The sequence below is a fragment of the Oryctolagus cuniculus genome, chromosome 11 (assembly GCF_051225735.1).
Source record: "Oryctolagus cuniculus isolate XC-2025 breed Fujian yellow rabbit chromosome 11, ASM5122573v1, whole genome shotgun sequence".
NCBI lineage: Eukaryota > Metazoa > Chordata > Mammalia > Lagomorpha > Leporidae > Oryctolagus > Oryctolagus cuniculus.
In genome coordinates this window covers 13,302,090-13,324,447 of record NC_142877.1, presented here as the reverse complement: position 1 = coordinate 13,324,447, position 22,358 = coordinate 13,302,090, and the positions used below count along the sequence as shown (strand labels likewise).

The window sequence follows — 22,358 nt, the reverse complement described above, 5'->3', positions numbered from 1 at the left end:
TGCCCCGACTCCTCTGTGCCACTTCCCCCTGGAATACCAGCTCCGCTCCAGACCTCCTCCTCTGCGTCCTCCCTCAGGGGCCACCTCACCCCTCCCTGTGCCCACAGCACTCACCCCGCCCCTGGTCCCCCCACCCAAGTCCCCTGGGACTGGGATCTGTCTCTGGATGGGGCCCAGGGGTCCCAGACTCCCCTTGCCCCGTGTCTGACTCATCTCTGTGTGCCGGGCAGGGTGCCGGACAGAGGCGGCACCTGCAGGGTGAGAACAGGGTGACGTGGCAGGCACGGGCCAGGAGGCTGCCTTCCCTGTCTGGACTGGGCAGCCCTAGGCAAGTCCCTTCCGCCCTCTGACTCTCAGTTTCTTCCCGAGGGGGGAATCCAACCCCTCCGACTCCGCCCAGCGCAGGGGCTCAGGAAATCGCTTTGTCCACGTGCCTACCGCACCCCTCGAACGCAGCCAGGCAGTCTTCCTGGATGCCACGTCGCTTCCAGGATCCTGCCCCAGGACCATTGCACTTGCTGGTCCTGCTGGTACCAGAAATGCTCATCTGCTACAGCCTTGCCAGGCTGGACCCCGGGGGATCTCCACAGGGGCCCCCATGGCCTCCTCCCTCCTACATGACTCTTCTTTCTAGCTCATAGCTGCATTTCACACTTGCTGATGGTCTCTCCAGAGGGCAGGGGTCTCCTCTGATCATCCCTTGCCTGGGAAGTGCCTCCTCCCAGGGGAACCCAGGAGCCGGGACCCAGGGGGCTCTGGGCGGCAGCTGGGGCCTGGGCGGACCCTGTCTCTGTCTCTGTCTCTGTGTGTCTCACACAGCCGCTCCCCTGTTTCCCATCTCCACACCTGTCCCCTGCCCTTGGCTGAGTCATCTCCGCATCCCCAGGCTGGCGCAGGGCCGGGCAAAGAGGAGGAGTCGGGTAAATGTTTGCGGTGTTAAATTGGCCCTGTCTCAGCTCCACGTCTGAAGAGCCCCAGGGATGGGGGCAGCAAGGAGAGATGAAAGGAGGTGAGGAGCACGTTTCAAAGTTGGCCCTTTCCTCGCAGATAAAAGCAGGAGGGGCGGGAAGCCAGGCAGGGGAGGAGGCAGCGGGGGAGCGAGGAGAGTGGCGAGGAGGCGGCTGCAGACAGGAGCGCTGACCTGGGCCCGGCGCTGGCTCTCGGCTCCCCGGGAGACCTGCAGCAGCTGCCGTCTCTGCTCTCCGACAAACTAGACCTAGCACGGTCCCCCCGGGAGAGGCCTGGGTCACACCAGAGGCGGCTGGGGAGGGGGGAAGGGGCATGCTTGACATCTGCGCTGGGGTGGGGCGGGGCTTGGTGCAGCAGTGGCTGGCTTCAAATCCCCTTTCTGCTTCTAATCCAGCGTCCTGCTAACGTGCGCCCTGGGAAGCTGTGGGTGATGGCTCAAGTATGTGGGTCCTTGCCACCCTCAGGGGAGACCCGGATGAAGGGCCAGGCTCCTGGCTTCTGCCTGTCCCAGCCCTGGCTGTGGTGGGCACTTGGGGAGTGAACCAGCAGACGGAAAATTCCTCTCTCCCTCCCTCCTTCTCTCTCTCTCTCTTTCCCCCTCTCCCTCGCCCTCTCCCTCCTTCTCTCTCTCTGCTGCACTGTTCCTGCAGCCCGGGTGGAAGAGAGGTGAGGGGTTCAGAGGCAGCGGAAGGAGGAAGCAGCACCAGATCGGTGCCGCTTGGCCCGCACTTGAGGTTCCGTTTGTGTCCCGCCTCCCTGGCCAGCTGAGCCGCCTCGGCTGCTCTCCCCCGAACACATCTTCCCTCTCCTGCCTCCGCACAGCTGCATAGATGGGTCTTCACCTGGAATGCCCTTCCCCTCAAAATGACACCTGACCAGATCCAGACATCCAGTTCAATTCCTGCCTCCTCCAGGAAGTCTTCCCAGGCCTCTAGAGTTGTTCCCCCAGTCTGAGAGCCCATGGGGCAGTTCAGCAGGATGGCCTCACCTAGGGCTGCCACGTAAGGTTGCACACGTTGTGCACCCTACAACTGCAAGAGCGTCATTCAGATAAGGCAATGATGGGAATGGAGCCTCTGGAACTGCAAAATGCGGAGGTCCTCAACTGAACCTCCTCTCCCTCCTCCTGAATGCCCAGCACGGAGCTAGACACACGGTCAGCTCAGGGGCTACTCACGGACCACGTCCAGGCCTTCGGAAGGAAGCAGGAGGGGCTGAGCCCCTGCCCCACCCCTCAGACGCTGGCCATGCCTCCCTCCCCGCCCCCCGGCCCCAGGGCCCTGCCTCCTCCCCTGGATCTGTTCAACTCTTTCCTTTCTCTCCTATGTGGCCTCCACCCTGCCCAGGCCACAGTCAGGGACTCGGGACCCCTGCAGGACCCCAGGTCCTTCCTGTCCTGCTCTGCCCCTGTCTCTCCCGCGTCATTTCGTCCCCTGCCTGGCTTCTCTCCAAGTCTCTGCTCTGTCTCTCCATGGCTGGGCGCATCCCTCGGCCTCCTCCCACGGGCTCTTGTCGCTCTGACCCCTCCCCTCTTGTTGGCTTCGCCACATCTCAGTGAGTCTGTCTGTCTGTCTGTCTCTCTCTCTTTACCTTTCATTCATTCAGCCCGTGTCCCCTGTGTGTACACAAAGCGACAGAAGCCCTCCCTGCCTGGCGCTCCCCTGTGCTGGGAGGGACAAAGTGCGCAGGGACCCGGATGGAGACACCAGGCCGAGAACAGTCTGGGTCGGGGGACCAGGAGCAGCACTGTGCTTGTGCAGCTGTGGCCGACCGGGAGGAGGCGAGTGGCAGGAGGCGCGGCCGGGAGGTGGCCGGGAGGCCCGGTCACGTATTGTCACAGGTCATTGTCAGGATCCGACTCACACGCTCAGCCCAGGAGGTGCTTCGGGGAGGCGCCAGGCTCCGCTTCCCCTCTGAGCAGGGTCAGGATGCCCCCGATGGATTCGAGTAAGAGAGGGGTGTGGCCAGGAACAGGGAGACCAGCGAGGGGGTGAGATGGGTGGTGGCCTGGCCCCGGGGGGCCGCAGCCAAGGTGGAGAGAGGCGGGCATTGCTGATGCGGACAGTGGGCAAGGAGAGGGAGCTGCAGACTAGGGGCAGAGCTGAGACACCGCGCGGCTGGGCAGGCCTCCGCCACTTGTGACCAGGCAACTGGGAGAACGGAGCTGCGCGTGACTCAAGAGAAGCAGGAAACATCGGTGGGCTGCTTCGCTCAGTGTTGTGTGCGCGCGTGCACGTGCACGCATGCTCCCCTCTCGGAGGGAGGCGGGGCGGACTCCGGCGGGGCGGCGCCGGGCGCGAGCCCCCCACCCCGCCCCGCGCGGCCTCTGCCGTCTGTGCTCCTCTCCTGGCTGCCTCGTGTCCCCTGCGGCTGTCCCCACATCTGCTTCCTTGGCTCTCTGGCCGCCAGCCAGTTCCTCCCCCTCTCTGTGCACCGACCCTCCCCTCCCTCGTCGGTGCGCGGGGTGGGGCGGTGGCGGGATAGCAGGCAGCAGGCGTCGGCCCCGGGCGGGGGTCTCACCGGACGGGCCGGTTGGCGGCGTCGGGGTCCCGCGCCGTCACCACGCCGACCAGGGAGCCCACCTGCGCGTCCTCCTGCACCTCCAGGAGGCCGGAGGGCGGCCGGAACTCGGGGGGCTCGTCCACGTCGGTCACGGCCACGCGCACGATAGCCTGGTCGCGGAACGTGCCCAGGTCGGCGAAGCGGGGGTCCACGAACTTGTTGAGGGCCTCCAGGACCACGGTGTGCACGGGCTGAGACTCGAAGTCCAGGTGCTGCGGAGGGCGGAGCAGACGGCTGGTTAGGGGGCTGCGGTCTGCGGGGCGGTCAGGTGGATGTGGGGGTGAGGGTGGGCAGTGTCCCCTCTTCGGGGACACCTGCTGGTACCTGGGCTGCAGCTACAGGTGGGAAGCTGAGGTCCCTCAGCCTGCATGCCAGTATGTTAAAAACAGCCAATCAATTTCACAACAACCCATGAGGCTTATGGAATCAGTAGCAGCCGCAGCTCAACTTGGACTTGAAAAAACCAAGGCCAGCAAGGCTTCAGGTCACTGAGCACACAGTTGTTAGCACAGCAGGATTCAAACCCCGGAGTCTGAAACCTTGGGAGCAGGGCTCCCAAGTCCTGGGTTCTTAACACCGGGAGAGCAAAGGGTGTTGGTGAGCAGCCCCGCGGGCCTGGCTCCAGACCCCAGGGCCGCTGTCCTGGCGCAGCTGGGAAGCCAGCATCCCATACTGGAGCACTGGCTGCTCCATTTCCCATCCAGCTCCCTGCTAATGCGCTTGGGAAAGCAGCCGAGGATGTCCTGAATGCTTGGGCCCCTGCACCCATGTGGGAGACCCGGATGGAGTTCCTGACTCCTGGCTTCAGCCCGGCCCAGATGTGGCCATTACAGTCCTTTGGGGAGTGAATCATCGGATAGAAGATCTCTCCCCACCACCTTCAAGTAAATAAAATATTCAAAAACAAATCCTGCCCCTGCTGCTGCTGTCCCAGTTAGGCTCCCTGGGTCTCGGGTGAAAGGAGGGAGACGTCCCCGCATGCACAGGAAGGAGCCACTGATGCCAACTGAGCCTGCTAAGCCAGGCTGTCTCGGCGCTCTCCCCCAAGAGCTGCCTGGATCCACGCTGAGCTGGGCTTCTCCTCCGGGGTGCTCATGGGTGACCCTCTGATGAGTGAGCACAGTGCTGGGTGGGCTCTGGGTTTCCAAGCCCAGAGAAATATTGGCGGCAGAGCTGCGAGGCCCCGGCTGGCATGGTGGGGTGTGACTGCATTGGCAAAGGTGACCTTCCCGGAGCCCAAAGCCGGTGCCTGCCCTGCCTCCCAGAGCCCAGCGCACAGAGGCCATCTCTTCCCGCAGCCGGTTGCCTGGGAAATAAGGATGCAGGAGGCAGGCACTGCCTGGCCCGGGAGTGAGCGATAGACCAGAGCCAGGTCATCAATCAGGCGCGCTCTGCCCTGAGCCCTCGGCTCTGTCGCCACAGACACACCTCTGGCGCCGCTGCTGGGGCGGGCAGGGAGAGGGGGCAGCACCGGGGCAGGCAGCAAGTGCAGCGAGGCGGCCCCGGTTCTGCTGCTCCCAGATGGACGCTGTGCTCACTGGGCCTCCACGTCTCCATCTATGAAGTGGACTTATCTCTTGGTAAGGGCCATGGGCAACGTTGTCTATATCCCCCGGGCCATGCTAGAGGCATGACCTTGGGCAAGTCCCGGGGCTTCTCCTGGCTCTGGTTCCTTACCTAGGAAAGGGAGAGTAAGGGGGCACAGGAGGGTTGGTGTCGGGATGGGCGGAGTCAGGAGCCTGGCACGTGGTAGTGACCTCTTGTTTTGTTATTAGCTGCACGGGAGGTACCAGAAGGCCTGCGAGTCCTGGCGATCGCCCAACCCTCCCTGCCAGGCGCGAGGCTGGTCACCCATGCCTGCTGAGTGAAGGGAGGGCCGGGCTATGCCGGGTCCTGGAAGGCTGCGCTTGGGCTGATGGGAGTGGACTTGAGATGGAGTCTGGCTGCAGGGCGAGCTGGACCCTGGTATGGAGTGAGGGTCCTGTCCCCGGAGGAATACAGATGGCCACTTGCGGGCCACTGCAGGAGATTTAGACCCCATGTGGGAGACTAGGGCTGGGTTCACAGCTTGGAGGGCCGTTCCTGACTGGCCGAGGCCCTGGCCGAAGCCTGGAAGATGTGGCCTCTGTCCTCGGCCCTGGGGAGCGCTGAGTTTGCAGGTTTGGCTTCCCGTCCGGTGGGGAGGGAGGCGGAGCTGCCAGACTCCGGATGGAAAATGCTTCAGTCCCCACACCCAACTCAGACCCCACTTGTCCCTCCCCGCTGTGACCCCGGGCCAACCCCTCGCCCTCTCTGAGCCTCTGTAAAACAAACACACACAGAGGGAGACATTGCCTTAAGAAAGCTGAAAGGAAGTGATGAGTGGGAAGCCCAGACCTGAAGGAGCGCATCACAGAGTCTGAGAGCCCGGGTTCAGGTCTGCACTGAGGGCCAGGCATTTGGGACAGTGGTTAAGATGCCTGCAACCCGTACTGGAGGACCTGGGTTCGATCCCAGCTCTGACTTGGATTCCAGCATCCCTACTAATGCGCTCTCTGGGAGGCAGCACGTCATGGTTCAAGTACTTGGGTCCCTGCCAGACTGAGTTCCTGGCCCCCGGCTTTGGTCTGACCCGGCCGTGGCTGTGGCCGGTGTTTGAGATTGGACCAGGGCGTGGAAGATCTCTCTCTCTCTCCACACTCCTCTCCCCAAGTAAAATGATAAATAAAAATTAGAAAAAATCTAGATGGAATTTCAGCGCTGACAATTGGCTGTGCAGCCTCCAACAAGTGGCTTCACCTCCCTCTGCCTCAGTCGCCTGCATCCGTGGCTTCCCGGGTCAGCCCTGGTCTCTAGAGACCAGCTCTCTGGGGCGGAGCGGGGTGGGGGATGTGACGAGGCCTGCCTGACCCCGTGCCCCTGGGGCCTGCTCCCCACCCCCGTTCCTCCCGGGAGAGCTGTACCTTCTGCACAACGATGACGGCCTCTTGAGTGTCGCTGTCCGTGGTGACCTTGAACACATGGCCGCCGCTGCCGCTCTCCTCCTTGAGGAGGTAAGTCATGTCCGTGTTCTCGCCCACGTCCGAGTCCTCAGCCTTCACTCGGCCCACAGCCGTGCCGATGGGCGCCGACTCCTGGATGCTGAACTGGTACATCTCTGTGGCAGACGTGGCCATGAGCGGGGAGGCAGGGCCCCTCCCTTCTCCTCTGCCGGCTCTAGGGGAGGGGAGCAGGGGCCCCGACAGCCTCTGAGGCAGGCTGTGTGTGCGAGGGGCTCCCAGCTTAGCCAGGATGGGGGCGGGGCTCTGCCCCTTGCACGGGAGGAGGGGCCTCATTCTGCCCCTGGGTATATTCACTGGTTGGTTTGATCTCAGTTTCTCCATGGACCCAGGGGAGGCTGCAGGGGAGCAGGAGGAGCCGGGCAAAGCTCTGGAGTGAGTCCTGGCTGTGGGACCTTGGGCCTCAGTTTCCTCATCTGTAGAATGGGAATAATGCTGGTGCCTTCGATCAACACTGGTGATGATGTAAGTAAGATGCTTAGCACACGATGGCTTCTCATTAAATGGAACGAGCTGTACTGAACCATGGGCGTCTCCTGCATTCATTCCCTCCTCTCAGTGTATGCATTGAGCACCCGTGCTGCCCCAAATGGTCCCAGACCTCAGGAGTTCTAGGCACTTGGGTCGTACAGCAAGTAAAACTGACCCAGACCCCAACTCTCACGGTGCTTTCCTCTTAATGCGATCACATGAGTGAAACACACGGTGAGCCCATGGGTGGGGGGAACACGGGAGAAAAATTAATAAGCAGGAGACGGCGTTTGCGGAAGAGGGCGTTGTGCAGTTTTTAACAGGCAGAGCAGCCAGTTCTGCTCAGGTCCAGGGCAGTGAGGGAGTGAGCCAAGCAGTCACTGGGTAAGAGCAACCTAGACAGAGGGAGCAGCAGGTGCAAAGGCCCTGAGGTGTGCCATGCTTGGCGTGTTTTGAAGGACAGCAAGATGGCCATCGCGGCTGGAGGGGAGCAGCAGAGGGCACGGGAGAGGAATGAGGTCAGACAGTCCCAACAGCGCCTTGCTGTCTCCTAGAGCCAAGGCCAAGGTGAGGAAGATTTGTGAAGTGATGGGCAGCCCTGGTGCAGCAGAGGCTGTGGGGACAGGGACAGGACCCTTGGGTCCCCCACATGTGTGGGTCACCTTGGTGTGGAGAGGCCGCCTCTTCCACAGCCGGGGGGGGGGGACTCTCTCTAGAACACAAGGTAGACGTGTCACTCTCCCGTTCTAACCCCTGCCACATGAGCCAGATGGCTGGCTCCCCTGTTCTAGCCCCCCCCCATAGCTCCCCACTGCCCCTGGGCTGGAGTCCTAGGAGCCGCTCGCTCATCTGCAAAACCCCTGCCTCCTGGCCCCTGCTGGCTTCTCCAGCCTCCCCTCTTTTCTCCCAGTCCGACTCCAGCTTCCGCCTGGCTGAGTTCTTGTGATTCTGTACACATGACTCATTCTCGGCTACCTCCAGGCCTCCCCGCTTCCACTCCTCTGCCTTTGCCTCCCCGGATCCTGCAAGTCTCACCGCTGCCGCCTCCTCCAGGGAGCACTCCCAGAGCCCGGCTCTGCTCCTGTGCTCCCGAGGCCCCGGGCTTATCCCGCATTTTACTCTCGCTGCCTCTCTCTCTCTCTCTCTCTCTCTCTCTCTCTCTCTCTCTGTCTCTCTCCCCCCCTCTCTCTCTCTTTCCTGGAAGACAGGGACCACATCTCCTTCTGCCTCAGGCATTCTCAGTGCTGGCCAGGACCTCGGGCTTTGCATCAATGAGATGGGTGAGGAGCGAGCAAGTGTTATGAATGAAATCCTGCCGGAATTACCAGTGTCCACTCGCCAGATGAACGCAAATTTAGAAATCTGACAATACCAAGTGTTGGCGAGGACGTGGTATAACAGACACTGCATTTCTTCTTGTGGGAAAACAGCTTGGCCTTTTAAAGTTGGAGATAAGTACATCCCACGAGCAGCCAATTTCCCTCCTCACACGTAGACACTACGGAACAATCAGTGCAGACGGGCCTTGGAGAGGCGTGCACCGGTGCCAGAGCGGAGCCCCCTTGAATAGCCCCCGGCTGGAAACAGCCCGGGTGTCCACCAACGGGAGCGGATGAGAGGTGGAAACTGTACAGCAATGAAAATGAGTAGCAAGAGGAGTTCACACACAGAAACTTCAGAGACTGACACACAAGATGCAATGCAATTTGTATCCTATGATGCCACTTCCATAATGTTCAAAAATGGGCAGAATCGGAATGTTCAGCGATGCCTACGGAGGGGAACAGACTGGATAAAAAGAGGCGAGCAGGTAATGGTGGCCTGACGGAGGTCGGGACTACGGCTGGGTCTGGGGAGATGGTGTGCCGGCGTGGTGGGTGCAAGAATGTTCGCTTCATGATGTTTGTTGAATCGGATGTTTCTAGCTTGTGTGCTTGTGACTGTGTGCTATATGCCAGGAAAAAAAAAAACCTACAAGGACGAGAAAGCCAAAGAGCCAAGCAAGGAGGGCTTCCTGGGGTCCCGGCCTCCTCCTCTGTGCTCCGCCACGCCCGATCCGGCCCAGAGCTGGGAGGCACTTGGACAGCAGGCCCCTCTGCATGGCGTGGGGTGGAAGGCTGGCCCCTGTGCCGGGCTCTGCCCGCCCCACGCTGTGTCTGGGTGGAGGCGCCAGGCCCCGTGCCACTGCGCTCTCCACTAACGGATTGGATTCCCTTATCTCCCGGGGGTCAGTCCCCTGTGGCGGGGCCTAATGTGAGAGCAGTGGACCTCAAGTAATGACTCGCCCGATAGGAATCAGCCCAGCTCCCTGCAGCATTTAGTCTCTGCCAGCTCCAGCTTCCCGGCGGCGAGGCTCTCTGCCTGAGCCGGGGACAGTGGCGCTGGCTGTGCTGATAGGGCGCTGGGGGCTTGGGCCAGAGGCTGGAAAAAGCCCCCAACTCAGCAGCACAGACTCAGAGGAGGCGGGCAGACTCAGTGTGTCCGTGCGCAGCTCTGGGTGTCTCTCTGCCTAAGTGGGACAGCGGCCACCTCTGCGTCCCTGTCCCCATCCCCCACACTGCCCGCCTCCACCTTCCCTTTTCAAGCTTGGGCCAGCAGCACACAGCTGGACAACGCTCAGGCCTGGGTGCTAGACAGAATGGGGACAGATGGGGAGGTGGGGACGTGCAGAGGTGACCTGGGGTCAGACACGGCCGGGCCTTCCTCTGCAGGATGCGCGATTGGAGGGGGCTGGGGGGGACTTGGCTGGTCAGACAGGCAGGCGGGCAGGCGCGGCCTTCCTTGTGGAGGCCTCACTCACTCTGTGGGAAGCGGGGCGGGTTGTCGTTGACGTCGGTGACCACGATGGTGACGGTCGTGGAGCCCGAGAGGCCGCCTAGCTGCCCGGCCATGTCTGTGGCCTGGATCACCACCTCGTAGCGCTCCTGGCTCTCCCGGTCCAGGTCAGGCACCGCCGTCCGGATCACACCTGCAGGTGAGTGAAGGTGAGGCCAGGCACGCCTCCCACCCCCCGCCTGCTGATTTGGAGACCCCCACCCCCACCCCCACCAGACTGGGACAGGACCAGGCCTGCTGAGCTCTGTATTAGTTCAAGTTCAGGAGGAGAGTGTGTGATGCTGACATCAGTGAGGCCACAAGGCGGGGTGAGCTCACCAGCCACTGCACACTCACACACACACACACACACACTCATGTACATCACACACATGCTCACATACTCAGGTATAGTCATAGATACATTCACACGTGCGTACATGTTGGTATGCTCACACACAGGCACACACACTTGCATATTCTCTCATACGTGCATACCCACATACACACCTGCCACACACACACATATGTGCTCTCTCAAATGCACATCCTCCCACAAACCTGCACACACATGCGCGCTTACACAATACTGACCAACGCCTCTGTAGAACACACACCACACAGCACAAGGGCAGCAGAAGGGGCCCCTGAGGCTTACTGAACACGGCTGTGGACTCCAGTCTGCCCCTGGGCGACCTCCCCCACAGCCATCCCCCTTGGGGCCTCAGTCTCCCCACCTGCTGTCAGCCGCAGCAGCCGCGCCTCTGCCCGCCCGCTCTCTGTCGGTAGCACTCAGCCCAACGCCACATACGAAGCAGGGGCTCGGTGAGGGCTTAGCAAAGCGACCTGGACTCATGCCCACGCTCACACATGCTCACCCGCACAAACGCACGCTCCAGTTCACGCACGTTCAGACTGCATCGCTGAGAACCCACACAAAGCTCCCGACACACACTCTCCTTCTCCTGCACCTTCCACAATCAAATGATGCCCCCCGCCAGGGCCTGCCCTCTGGCCTCCCCCACCCGGCCCTAGATTCCCTGTCCGGGCCCGGCTGCTCGCTGAGGGCAGCAGGCGGGGGTGGGCCGCAGGCGGAGCCCAGCGGAGGGAGGCGTCTTGTCGCCTTGCCAGTAGCAGAGACCGGGGCTGAGCAGGGGAGCTGATGAGGTGTTCAGAGCCCCTCCTGCGAGCCATCCCAACCTGCCGAGCGCCAGGTGGTGCCAGGTGGTGCCCAGGGCCCGAGTGCCAGGTGCAGTCATGCACCAGCAGCCCCACAATGCGCCCCATAAAACCCAAGCCCAGACTCCTGATGTCCCCACACAGCCCCAGCCCCACGGCCGCAGTGCCGCCTGCTTTTGTGGGATCACACGGAGACTGGGAATGGGTATTCCGGGTCATCGGATGTCACACGGAATATTGGTGGCCTCCGTGACCTCTCCGTGGGCCCCTGCCTGACCTCCGCCCCCCGCAGAGACTGATCTTCCTAGGAACAGGGTTTCCTGGAAGCAGACTGCCTTGGGAGAATCCCAGACCTGCTATTTTTTGGCCACGTGATTTTGAGCAAACCACTTCACCTCTGCGAAGCTCAGTTTCCTGCTCTGTAAAATGGAAGCAACCGTGAGGTCTTTCTTAAACTTGGCACCGCTGATTCCGGGCAGCATGATCTTTGCAGTGTGGGTGTGTGAGCGGGGAGCGCTTCCCTGTGCACTGTAGATTTTAGTAGCGCCCTGGGCCTCCAGGCGCGAGATCTCGCTAGCAGCAACACTACTGCTTAGGTGTGTTTATTCGGAGCCTAGCGTTGCTCGAAGCTCCGGAAGTGAATCGCCTCATTTAATCCCCTCAGCAATCACATGAGGGAGAGGCTGTGATTATACCCATTGCACAGATGAGGAGAGAGAGGCTAAGTTCCTTGCCCAAGGTCACACATGCAGAAGGTGCATCACCAGGAATCAAACAGGCATCTGGTGCTGGAGTCTGTGTTCTGAGCTGTTCTGCCAGGCCACTGTGAGGACGGAAGGTCCCTGCCCAGCCCCCCCTCATGTCCCCTGCCCATCCCAGGCACCAGGGGGAGAGGCCAGGCCTCTGACACACACAGGGACATTCTGTGGGCCTGGGCCAGCCCCTGGAGTCTCGCCCTTGCTCTCCTCAGTGCCAATAAGTGAGCTGCTTTCAAGCCCTCAGCAAGCCCTCTCTGACTGCACCCTGGGGGCTGCACCAAAATGCTGGGAGTGGAAACTGGGACCCTAAGGGCCTCAGCTGCCTCTGTCAGCAGATCCTGGGGGCGGGGGGTGGAGAGGAGAGGGGGAGAGGGAGAGACCTCAGGGTGGAGGCAGAAAGAGAAGGGAGTGCTGGGGAGAGAGAGCTGGAGGGAGAAAGCTAGTGACGGGGGAAGGGAGCCAAGCGGAGGGAAACCGCAGAGACAGGAAGAGGGGACGGGGAGGGAGGGGGCGCAGAGGGAGGAGGGCCTAATGGGGCAGAGAGAGAAAGAAGGAATGAAAAGGGACAAATCAGTGAGAGATACAGGGACAGGAAGAGAGAGAGGGAGAGAGAGGGAAAGACAAAGAGAGAGAGAGAGAGGGAGAGAGAGAAAGAGGGAGAGAGAGAGAGAGAGAGGGAGAGAGAGAGAGAGGGAGAGAGAGAGAGGGAGAGGGAGGGAGAGAGAGGGAAAGAGGGAGGGAGAGAGAGAAAGAGGGAGAGAGAGAGAGAGAGAGGGAGAGAGAGAGAGCGCTACAGAGACAGAGGAAGAAAGCAGAGAAGACTGGAGCATAAGACAGCAGCAGACACACAGACAAGAGAGGGTGAGAGACAGGAAGGGGTGGTGAGAGACGGCGGGCAGGTGGGAGGGAGAGGACAGGCAGACAGAGTGCAGTGCTGCGGCCACCAAGCCGGAAGCAGGGCTGGCTTTCACGGGACACTGACCACACGCTGAGCTCTGAGCAGGCCACTCCACGTCTGGGATCTCACCGGACAGAGAGGTTTGGTGGGAGCATCGGGACCACTGTGCACTATGCACCCCCAGGTCCGCGGCTCTGAGTGGGGCTTGGAGCAAGGGTCTGCCTCTGCCCCTGGGGGTAAGGAGAGTGGTGTGGCTTTCCTGCTGCCCCTGCCACCAAACTCTTCCAACTTGGGAATTGACCATGTGTGATTCAGGTGCCGTCTTCGGATGTGTGCCCCAAGGCCAAGCTGCCCTGAAGGCTGTTCCTAGGGTCACGAACACACATGTGCACGCATGTGCACACACACACACACACACACACACTCTGCGATGGGTTGTTGTGGTGATAGCTCCTAATGACCCACATCTCCAGTATCTGACCCCTTAGGCCGTCCCCTACCCGACTGACTCTGACCTTGGCCATGTGACTTGTTTTGGACAATGGGACACCAGCAAGTCTATCAAAAGCAGAGGCTTGGTGAGCCCTCGTGTGCTGGGGCCTGGCAAACCCTGAGACCCCCATGCTGTGAAGCTCAGGATGAAAGGCCACACGCAGAGAGACCCAGTCCTGCCAGCTGTCCCCTGCTGAGTCAGCCCCCAGACACCTGACAGCCAACCGATGCCCGGTCAACCCACAGAATTGGGACAAATAATAAGCTGTTTTTAGCCACCAAGATTTGGGGCTTTTTGTTACACAGTCACAGATAACTGATGGGGAAATTTGGATCACGCAGGAGGGGGCTTCCAGCAGCAGGTCTCACCCTTGGGGGACGCCTTGCTGATCCCATTCCTCAAGTCCTGGCTAGGGACCCCGTGCGGAAGTTCCAGGCAGGTCTCGTTCATCATCATCTCTCTCCGGCCTGGCACAAAAGGCCCAGCGTGTCCAGTGACTGACAGAGTCCCGAGGGGCAGCTGTGTGTCTGTTTCCGGCCTCCCGGGCAGAACAGAAGTTCCACGAGGGCAGAAGCCAGGTCCAGTTCATCGCCCCGATCCCAGGGTCTGGCATTTGGGAGGCGCACAACCAAAGGGAGCTCCCTTCATTCCCTCCCCGGGGAAAACGGTCAGCGGTGGCCCAGTTGAGAATTTTCAGCAGAGATCCTGAAGTCTCAGACAATCTGTCTGCGCCTGCCGGGGTGCAGGTGGGCGGGGGCTGGTAATTATAACCTCGCCCCAGCTCCCTGCAGCCCTGCCCGCCCGCATCGCCTCCGCGTCCAGCTGTTGTCCTCGTCACCCCCACCGTCCCCTCCACGTGCTGCAGGGGGACCCTGGAGCCCAGGCACCACCTCATTAGCCTGCAAATGCCATCCCCGCTGCCCCAGTCGGGGGCTTGCTGGCAGCCTGGCCTTTAAAACACACAAGTTAATTCCTCCCCGGGCACGGAGGTGTCCCGCCTGCCCCCTCCCCTCACACCTTCCCCTGGGCCGCTCCAGCTCCGCTCCCTGCCACCCGCACAGCGAGAACACGCTGTACCTCGCAGTGGCTGCTAAATATAGCCCCGCAGCCGGCACAGTCCTGGCTGGGGAAACTGCACCCGGCGGCTCCGGCGGTGGGGCTGAGGGCAAGGGGAAGTCAGGGCTGGTTCTGCACGGGGCACGGCAGCAAAGACCCTTCCAGACTCGGGAGGTGGGGGTCCCGAGAACAGGGCACCCGCTGAGCGCCTTCACCTGCCTCGCACGGCGCTCCCTTCCTTGGCTGCTGGTCTAGGGCTCTGCCACCCGCTCCTGCCCACCCGCGGCAGAGATCCCTCCTGCCTCCCCGGGAGTCCGAGCCTCCCTCTGCCCACCCCTGCCACCTTGCAAGCCTCGGGCCTGGCCCTTCCTGTGCATCCACACTCTGTCTTCTCCCCACCTGCAGGGGGCTCTTCCGCCCTAAGATGCCCACCCCTGGGGCTGAGAGGATGAGAGTTCGTCCTCACCTTCATCACCCCCCAGGACAATGCGGGGGTCAGCATTGCCCAGGACCCACGCGGCTGACCCCCTCCCGCCATTCGGTCTCCACCCAGGATTACCTCCTGAGTTCTTAACCTCAGTCTACACCCTCACCGGCTTTGTGTGTTCCCTAGCACTCACTGCTACCCGACATCATGTCCCACATGTCTGCTTATTTCCTGCGTTTGCTACTCCAACACACGCTCCATGAGAGCCGAGTCTTGGAATTTTCCACTGCCGCCTTCCTGGTGCTGAGAACAGAGCCAGGCTCATAACAGGCACTTGGTTATTAGTGGCTGAATGGATGAATGAGCCAGCCCTCCCACTGAATCCTCACCCTGACAGTACAAGGTGGGTCTGAATGGCCCCCACGTGCACCTGGGGTCACAAAGCTTAAAGAGCCCCAACCACTCTTGGAGCCCGGACCCGTATTTCAAGTGGCTGCAAGAAGTTCTAGATGCTTCTTCCTCCTCTTGTCTCATCTAAGCCAATGGTTCAAGCTGGGCTATTTAGTCTGACCGGGCCTGCGGCACAGTCATGAGCGCCTCTGCTCTCAGGCGACTTCCCTCATCCACAGTCCTCCTTCTGTTTCTGTAGGTGGAGCCCTTGCCAGGCGACCACAGGGGGCTGGGTTGAGGGAGCATTCGGGAGCCCCCTATTCCTCCAACATCCGGGTCCCGTATAATCATCCCCCCACCCCCAGGCTTGCCCTATGCAAGATCTCCCCCCTCAGGAGCTCTCTGAGAACCCACCGGCACTCCTCCGTCACCTCTGGCCTCCTCACTGTTCGGGCAGGCCAGGGAGTCTGAGCAGGTGTGCAGAACAGGTGTAGATTTCCGTGTTTGTCCTCTGGGGCCCTCTGTCAGGCATCCCAGGCTCTGGGACCTCCCTGCCTTTGAGCCAAGCTGCACAGCAACAGCCCGAGGGATCTTGTTAAAATGAAAACCTGAGCATGTCACTTTCCTGCTTAGAAGTCATCAATGAACTGGTAGTGGAAGCGAGGAGGAGGGAAACAGGCACTCTCGTAGGTGGCTGGCGGGTGCATCACCGGTGCATTTCGGCATTATCTATCGAGATTCCAAACGCATGTGCTCTCTGACCCAGCTTTTCCTCTTCCCGAAAATTATCTTGCAGATGGACTCACACAAGCACAAAATGATGTATGTATGAGGTTATTCACTGTAGCGTTATTCGTCGTAGCAAAAGATTGGAAAGAGCGTAACTGTCCATCAGTGGGGGACTAGTGAAATAAATTTTAGTGTATCCATAACAGGCATTAAATAAAAGAATGAGCAAGCTCTTTGCAGATTGATACGGAATAATCTTCAAGATGTATTGTTAAGTGAAAAAGGCAAGCAATGTATATTGTGTGTGTTTACAGTCACCATTTATGTAAAAAAAAAAGCCCAAATACACGCACCTTATTCTCTTGTACATGTATACAATCGCTCTGAGAGATACACAAGAAAATTACCCCGGTTGCCTTGGGGACTTAGACTGAGTGGCTGGATGGGGTGAAGAATTGCCACTAAGTACCCATTTGGACTTTTTGAATTTTGAACCTTGAAATGTATTATATATTAAAAAATGACTTAATATTTTCCAAGTGGATGAGTCCAAGGTCTTGGAGGAGGTACACGCTGGGTGGCTACCTTAGCATCGGCAAGCATCCACCCGAGACAGGGAGTGCGAGGGCTTTGCTTTTTCTTTCCTTTTAAACATTTCTTTAATGTTTTTCTAAAATGCATTTTACAAGGAGAAAAAAATCGTGAAGATATTATGTGGAAGAGAGTGTAACTGTGTTCATAGACTGGAATGCTCCCCTCCCCAGACAAGTCAAACACACAAACGAAACCCCCTACCGAATCCATCAGTTCCCACCTCCTAAGCTGCTCTGCCTGGCTCCCAGCAGGTGCACTGGGCCCTGGGCTCGCCAGCCTCCCCACACCGCCTCCCCACAGGCCCGGTCCTCACTGACCTGCCCCCCACTCCCCTCAAGCCTCGGGCTGTTTTCTCCTCCGGTATTTGCCTGCACCATGCCCTTTGCCTAGAATGCCCTTCTCTGCAATCTCCATCCTTTGCAGATGGCTGCCACTGCCTCCAAGAATCCTGTGGTCCCACCCAGCCAGCACGTGCCTGCCTGGCTGCCCCACAGGACAAAGAGCATCTGAAATGTCTGTGGCCGCCACCCCCCTTCTATCCCAGGGCAGTGAAAGCACCTTTTGGAACCTTGGCACCCACAGTGCTCCCAGCTGCGTGACCTCCAATGAGTCACTGCACCTCTCTGAGCCTCAGTGCCCTCATTCTGTCCTCCTGGGCATTTTCCCAGGCTCCCCAGAGACTAGTCAGGTCCTAACCTCGAGGGGCGTGGGATGAAGACGGTGCAGGGGCTGGTGCTGCCCGGGCTGGAGTGAATAAGCAAAAAGCAGCCAGCCTTCCTTCCCTAAGGCTCTTTCCAGCAGGCCCTGAACAACCACACGCAATCTGAGCTTCCAAACTGCTGACAACGCGCCCCTCCCCCAACCTGCACTACGACCCCCTAGGGCTGCACAAGGGTCTGCCCAGCTTGGCTCCCAGGACCCACGGGGATCCGGTGGGGATCCAGTGGGGATCCAGTGGGGATCCAGTGGGGATCCTCGGTGCAGACCTCCGAGGTCCTTCCAGCGCACCTGCAGTGGCCACATCCTGCCTTTTTGCTTCTCTGCCAGTCTTTCAGGAGTCCTCCCACCCCATTCTTTTCCTGTCCCCCTCCCCCCTTCCCCCTCCCTCTCTCCCTCCCCTCTTCCCTTTTCCCCCTCCTTCTTCCCCACAGGATGCCTCTATATAGTCCTTGGAGCTGTGGGGTCCTGGCCCCGCCCCCAAGCCACGCCACAGTCCTCACCGGTCTTGGGGTCCACAGTGAAGTGGTGCTCGCCGTCCAGCACGCTGTACACCAGTCGGGCACTGCTGCCATACGTGGGGTCATCCGCGTCTGAAGCCATCACCTGCATCACCGACGTGCCTGGGCCCGGGGGACCAAGCAGGACAGAGGTCATTCCTGGCTGCTGTACTTGTTCCCCTCCCCCTCTGGAGGGCTGCTGAGTGCCAGCCCACTTCCTGAGCAGGGCACACTGTGACCATGGGGTGGGGTCGGGACTCAAATCTCCCTTGGGTGGCTCCCGGCTGCAGGACTCCCGCAAGGGAAGGCAGCCTCTTTTGCTCTCCGCTTCCTCTTCAGCAAAATTTCCGGCCTGTGCTTAGCCAGGTTGAGGGGCTGAAGTTTGAACTCCCAGCCCTGGGGCGGGGGTACGGTGCAGAGCTAGGACATGCACATCCCGTATCTGTATTCCTGGGTTCAGGTTCTGGCTCTGCTTCCTGCTAGTGCCCACTCTGGAAGGCAGCAGGTGATGGCTCAAGAACTTGGGTCCCTACCACCTGTGTGGGGGATCCAGATTGAGTCCCCAGCTCCTGGCTTCTGCCCAGCCTAGCCCTGGCTGTTGTGATCATTTGGGGGATTGAACCAGCAGTTGGGAGATCTCTCTTTCTCAATCTCTGTCTCTCTGCTTTTAAAATAAATATAAAGTAAATTTATTTAAGAAATAACAAGGGGCTCTTAGTAGGCTCTCAGTAGTGGCAACGTCCCACTGTCACCAGTTAAGGCCATCACAGTCGGAGTCAGAGCCAGGACTGGAAACCAGCCACCCGCCTCCCAACCTCTTTCTACCCTCTCCAGCCTCTCCCGATTCCTCCAGGGACCTCTGCCTCCAGTGCTCTCCTCCACAAGGGACAGCCAAGCTCAGTGGGGCTCTGAGGCTGGTGTCTCCTGGCCCCTGGCAGGAGGGAGGCAGTGTCTGGCTTTCCCTTTGGAAAACAGTTGGCTGCAAGCCCTGGTGCCCTCCCCGCCCCTCCCCCCACGCCCAGACAACCCCTCCCAGGCACATACATGCTTCTTCCCATGCTCAGCACGCAGGCTGCTGGGGAGAGTATAAATTGGATAAAAGTCCATCAAACTGTGGCAATTAAGTTATTGATTTTCGACGCTGCCTCATTAAACTGGGAGCTTCTCTCGGCCTGTCCCAGAGATGGCTCTAATTTGACATCATGTTCAATTTGACGAAAGCTAGACCGAGTGGGGGTGGGTGTGAGGGTGCGGGAGGGGTCAGAGAGCAGGGCCAGGAAAGCCACTTGGCCCATGTGCACCTCTCCAGAGAGAAGGGAGTGAGGTGGAAGGCCTAGAGGGAGTCTGGGGGGAGGGAGTGCAGGGTATGACCCAAAGGGGAGGCATAGGAGACCCCGTCTCAGGGAGATGCCCTCTGCTGGGCACCCTCTGCCTGGCTGGGCACCTCCCTGAGGCTGGGCTGGGCTCCTTGGACCAGCAGAGGGACATGCTTGGAGGTGAGGCCAGCTCACTGCCTGGCTAATGAGTGAGCTTGGACTGCTACTGCAGCAATTCTGCTGAGCCCAGCCTGCTGCCCGCCTCTCCCGCCTCCAGCCTGGGGCCCTCGATCATTCCAGACAGACACATGTATTTATTTTTCACTCTTTTGCATTTCTCATTTCCCTCTCCGCACACCCCCACCCCCAGCTGGAGCCTCCTAAACCGGCCCTGCAATGCACCACTCTCTTTGGGGGCTCCGGCTTCACGTCAACCATGTCAGAGTTGCCTGGAGAAGAGGGCTAGCCAAGCTGTCACCTCCTGATGCTTGGTGCCCCAGGTGTCTCCTGACTGCACATCCAGCTTCACCAGCCTCTTCAATCCTTGCTTTCTGATCATGGAATCTCAGAGAGGTAGAATGGGCCACTCCAATAGTACAGGGGAGGAAACAGCCCAATCGGGAAAACACTTGACTGAAGGCACAGAGTGAAGAAGTGGTGGGATTTGAATTCAGGACTCTGTGATGCCAGAGCCCTTCTGGGGGCAGCAAAAGGTCAGCAAAGGCACAGTGACCTCGGGTCGGTGGCCTGGCATACTGTCACAATCAGTGATGGCGCTGATGCTTCGTAGAAGTTTGATCTAGGGTAGATTTGTCCTGGCAGTTGAGATGCTGATTGGAACACACACTTTCCATGTTGGGAGTGCCTGGGTTTGACTCCCAGCTCAAATTCCTGATCCCAGCTTCCTGCTAGTTCACATTCTGGTAGGCAGCTGTGAAGGCTGGGTCCTTGCTACCCCTGTGGGAGATCTGGGTCAAGTTCCAGGCTCCCATCTTTGGCCCACCAGCTATTGTGGTCATTTGGGGAATGAACCAGCAGATAGGACCTCTCTGTCTCACTCTGTCTCTCAAATAATTTTTTTAATGATCATGGAAAAACAAATTAGGAGATGAGTATTTTAAACAGAAGGATTTTGAACTTAGGCATGTCACGAACTCTCGTATCTCAGTCTCCTAAGAGAATTTTGAGAATTCAAATAGATTTCCACATTCAGCACCGAGGACAGCGCCAACCCATGCTAAGAACTCAATCAACGCAGGTTGCTGCTGTACTCTTGAGAGACATGGCCCGCACAGTGGCACAGTCTGCTTTTCTCACAGAGGTTTTGGAATGGGAGAAGACACAAAAGCACTGGGCTCAGGGGGATGCTGAATAAACAGTGGCTGTTGTGGCTGTTAGGAGACAGGGTCTTCCCGTCACTCCCCCTCTCCTGTTCCCCACCCCTTGAGCAAAGCACAATGCTGGGCTGAGTGACTCCCCAGGGGCATGGCTGAACTCTCTCTCTCTCTCTCTCTCTCTCTCTTTCTCCCTGGCTGCATCCCAGGAACTCCCGCGGGGATGATGGAATCATTTCCCCAATCCGGGATTCTTTATTGCGGCCATTACAGTTAATGCCGACATGGGACAGTGGAGGGTCAGTGATTCACCACTGGCTCCCAGGCCCTACACCCCCTCCCACCTCCTCCACAAGTCAGTCCCCAGCATTGGCAGATAAAAGGGGATGAGGCTTGTGGCTGCTGTGGGGCCACCTTGTGGTCATACCCCCAGGATCAACAGTTTCTATTTAAAAAGCACCAACATTTCCAGTCTCTCCATAGACCACATCTCCCATTATCTGTGACATGGATGAAGATATCATCTGTGATATAGATGGTAGAAATGGTCAACCACGTACTCTGGGGTGAAGGGCCTGGCGTGGGGGTGGGAAATGCATGGCTTTGTAGGGTCTGTTGATTCCCAAGGTGCAAATGCTCCCACTATGTTCCAATTTCAGGCTACTAAAGTGATACCAACAGGTTTACAAAACTCCTGAAAATCAATATGTGACTGTTGTGAGATGAAGCCCATAATTAATTTATGTAATTATTCAACATCAATAATAATGATAAATTCCACTTATTAAACAACTACTTCGTGCTAGATGCTATGATATAAGCCCTTTATCTTTATTATCTTGTGGAACTTACACATTAAACCTTACAATAACTGCTAAGATTTCCACTTTGGGGCTGGCATGGTGGTGCAGTAGGTTAATTCACCACTTGTGACACCAGTATCCCATATTGGAATGTGGTTCAAGTCCTCACTACTCTGATTCTGACCCAGCTCTCTGCTAATGCCTGGGAAGGCAGCAGAAGATGGCCCAAGTGTTTGGGTTCCAGCCACCCATGTGGGAAATGAGGATGGAACACCTGGTTCCTGGCTTCAACCTGGCCCAGACCTGGATGTTGCAGCCATTTGGGGGAGTGAATTAGCAGATGGAAGATCTCTCTCCCTCTGTGTGTATGTCACTCTGCCTTTCAAATAAATAAATTTTTAAGAAAAGATTTCCACTTTGCAGATGGAGAAATGGATGAGTACAGTTAAGTAACGGCTGAATGGCCTCACTTATGAAATGAGGTAATAGTGCTACTAAACTCTCGGGATCATTGTGAGAAATCAAATAGATTTCCATGTTCAGCACCGAGGACAGTATGTGGCCGATTTCTTTTGGAAAGGAAGTGGAGAGGCAGAATTCTAACCTAGGTGAGTGTGATGTATCCTGACTTACAGGTAAGAGGAGGGGTCGATTGGAATAGAAGTAGGTGAGTGAGAGAGGAGACACTGCAAGAAAGGAGAAGGGAAATGAGTAGGTGGCAGCCGGTTCGAGGTCAGACGTCCAGAAGAAGGGCTGGGATGGGTGGGGACGAGGGACGCTGTCCATGGTGCTGATGTCCAGTCCTATTAAGCTGCCAAGAGTCTCAACGCGGGCGGGAACAAGGGTTGCCTGTCTGGTTCTTGGCAAACAGGATCTCAGGGCCCAGGGATCCATTTGGAATGTTAGATTTGGAAAGGCTAGTCCTTGGAGAGTGCAGAAATCAGTGGTTCCCAACCTGGCTGCACACTAGAATCTCCTGGGAGCTTTAAAATAAAACTGATGCAGAGACCAATTAAATAGGACTCTTGGGGTGGAGCCCAGGCAAGGTTATTTTTACAGGCTGCAGAGTGATTCTAAAGTGCTTCCTGGGCTAAGAACTGATGCTCTCAGCCCAACTCCTGATGGTCTGATAAGGAAACTGAGTCATGGAGAGGCTTGATGACTTTCCAAGGTCACATCATTAGTCAGCCGTAGGGAAAGCTCCCAGCCCAGGTCTGTCTGGACAGAAGGTTTCCCTCCCAGGACCACCAAGCCTGTACTGAGGTTGATGCCCAGGGGTAGCAGCCGGGAAGAGGCACTGGAGCCCCTGC

The 22,358-nt window shown here is 58.6% G+C and overlaps 1 protein-coding gene across 2 annotated transcripts in view; it reads right to left on the bottom strand.

The window, feature by feature from the left end:
- Positions 1–22,358, bottom strand: part of CDH22 (cadherin 22) — a 64,924-nt gene that overhangs the window by 24,742 nt on the left and 17,824 nt on the right. Inside the window, exons 3-6 of one of the 2 annotated variants that reach the window (XM_051844977.3) lie at positions 17,599–17,718; positions 9,841–10,008; positions 6,474–6,667; positions 3,490–3,743 (exon numbers count right to left, since the gene is read on the bottom strand). In XM_051844977.3, the coding sequence (XP_051700937.1) occupies positions 3,490–3,743; positions 6,474–6,667; positions 9,841–10,008; positions 17,599–17,718 (736 nt within the window). The remainder of the gene's footprint in view (positions 1–3,489; positions 3,744–6,473; positions 6,668–9,840; positions 10,009–17,598; positions 17,719–22,358) is intronic. The other variant, XM_089307089.1, reaches the window with a different exon arrangement.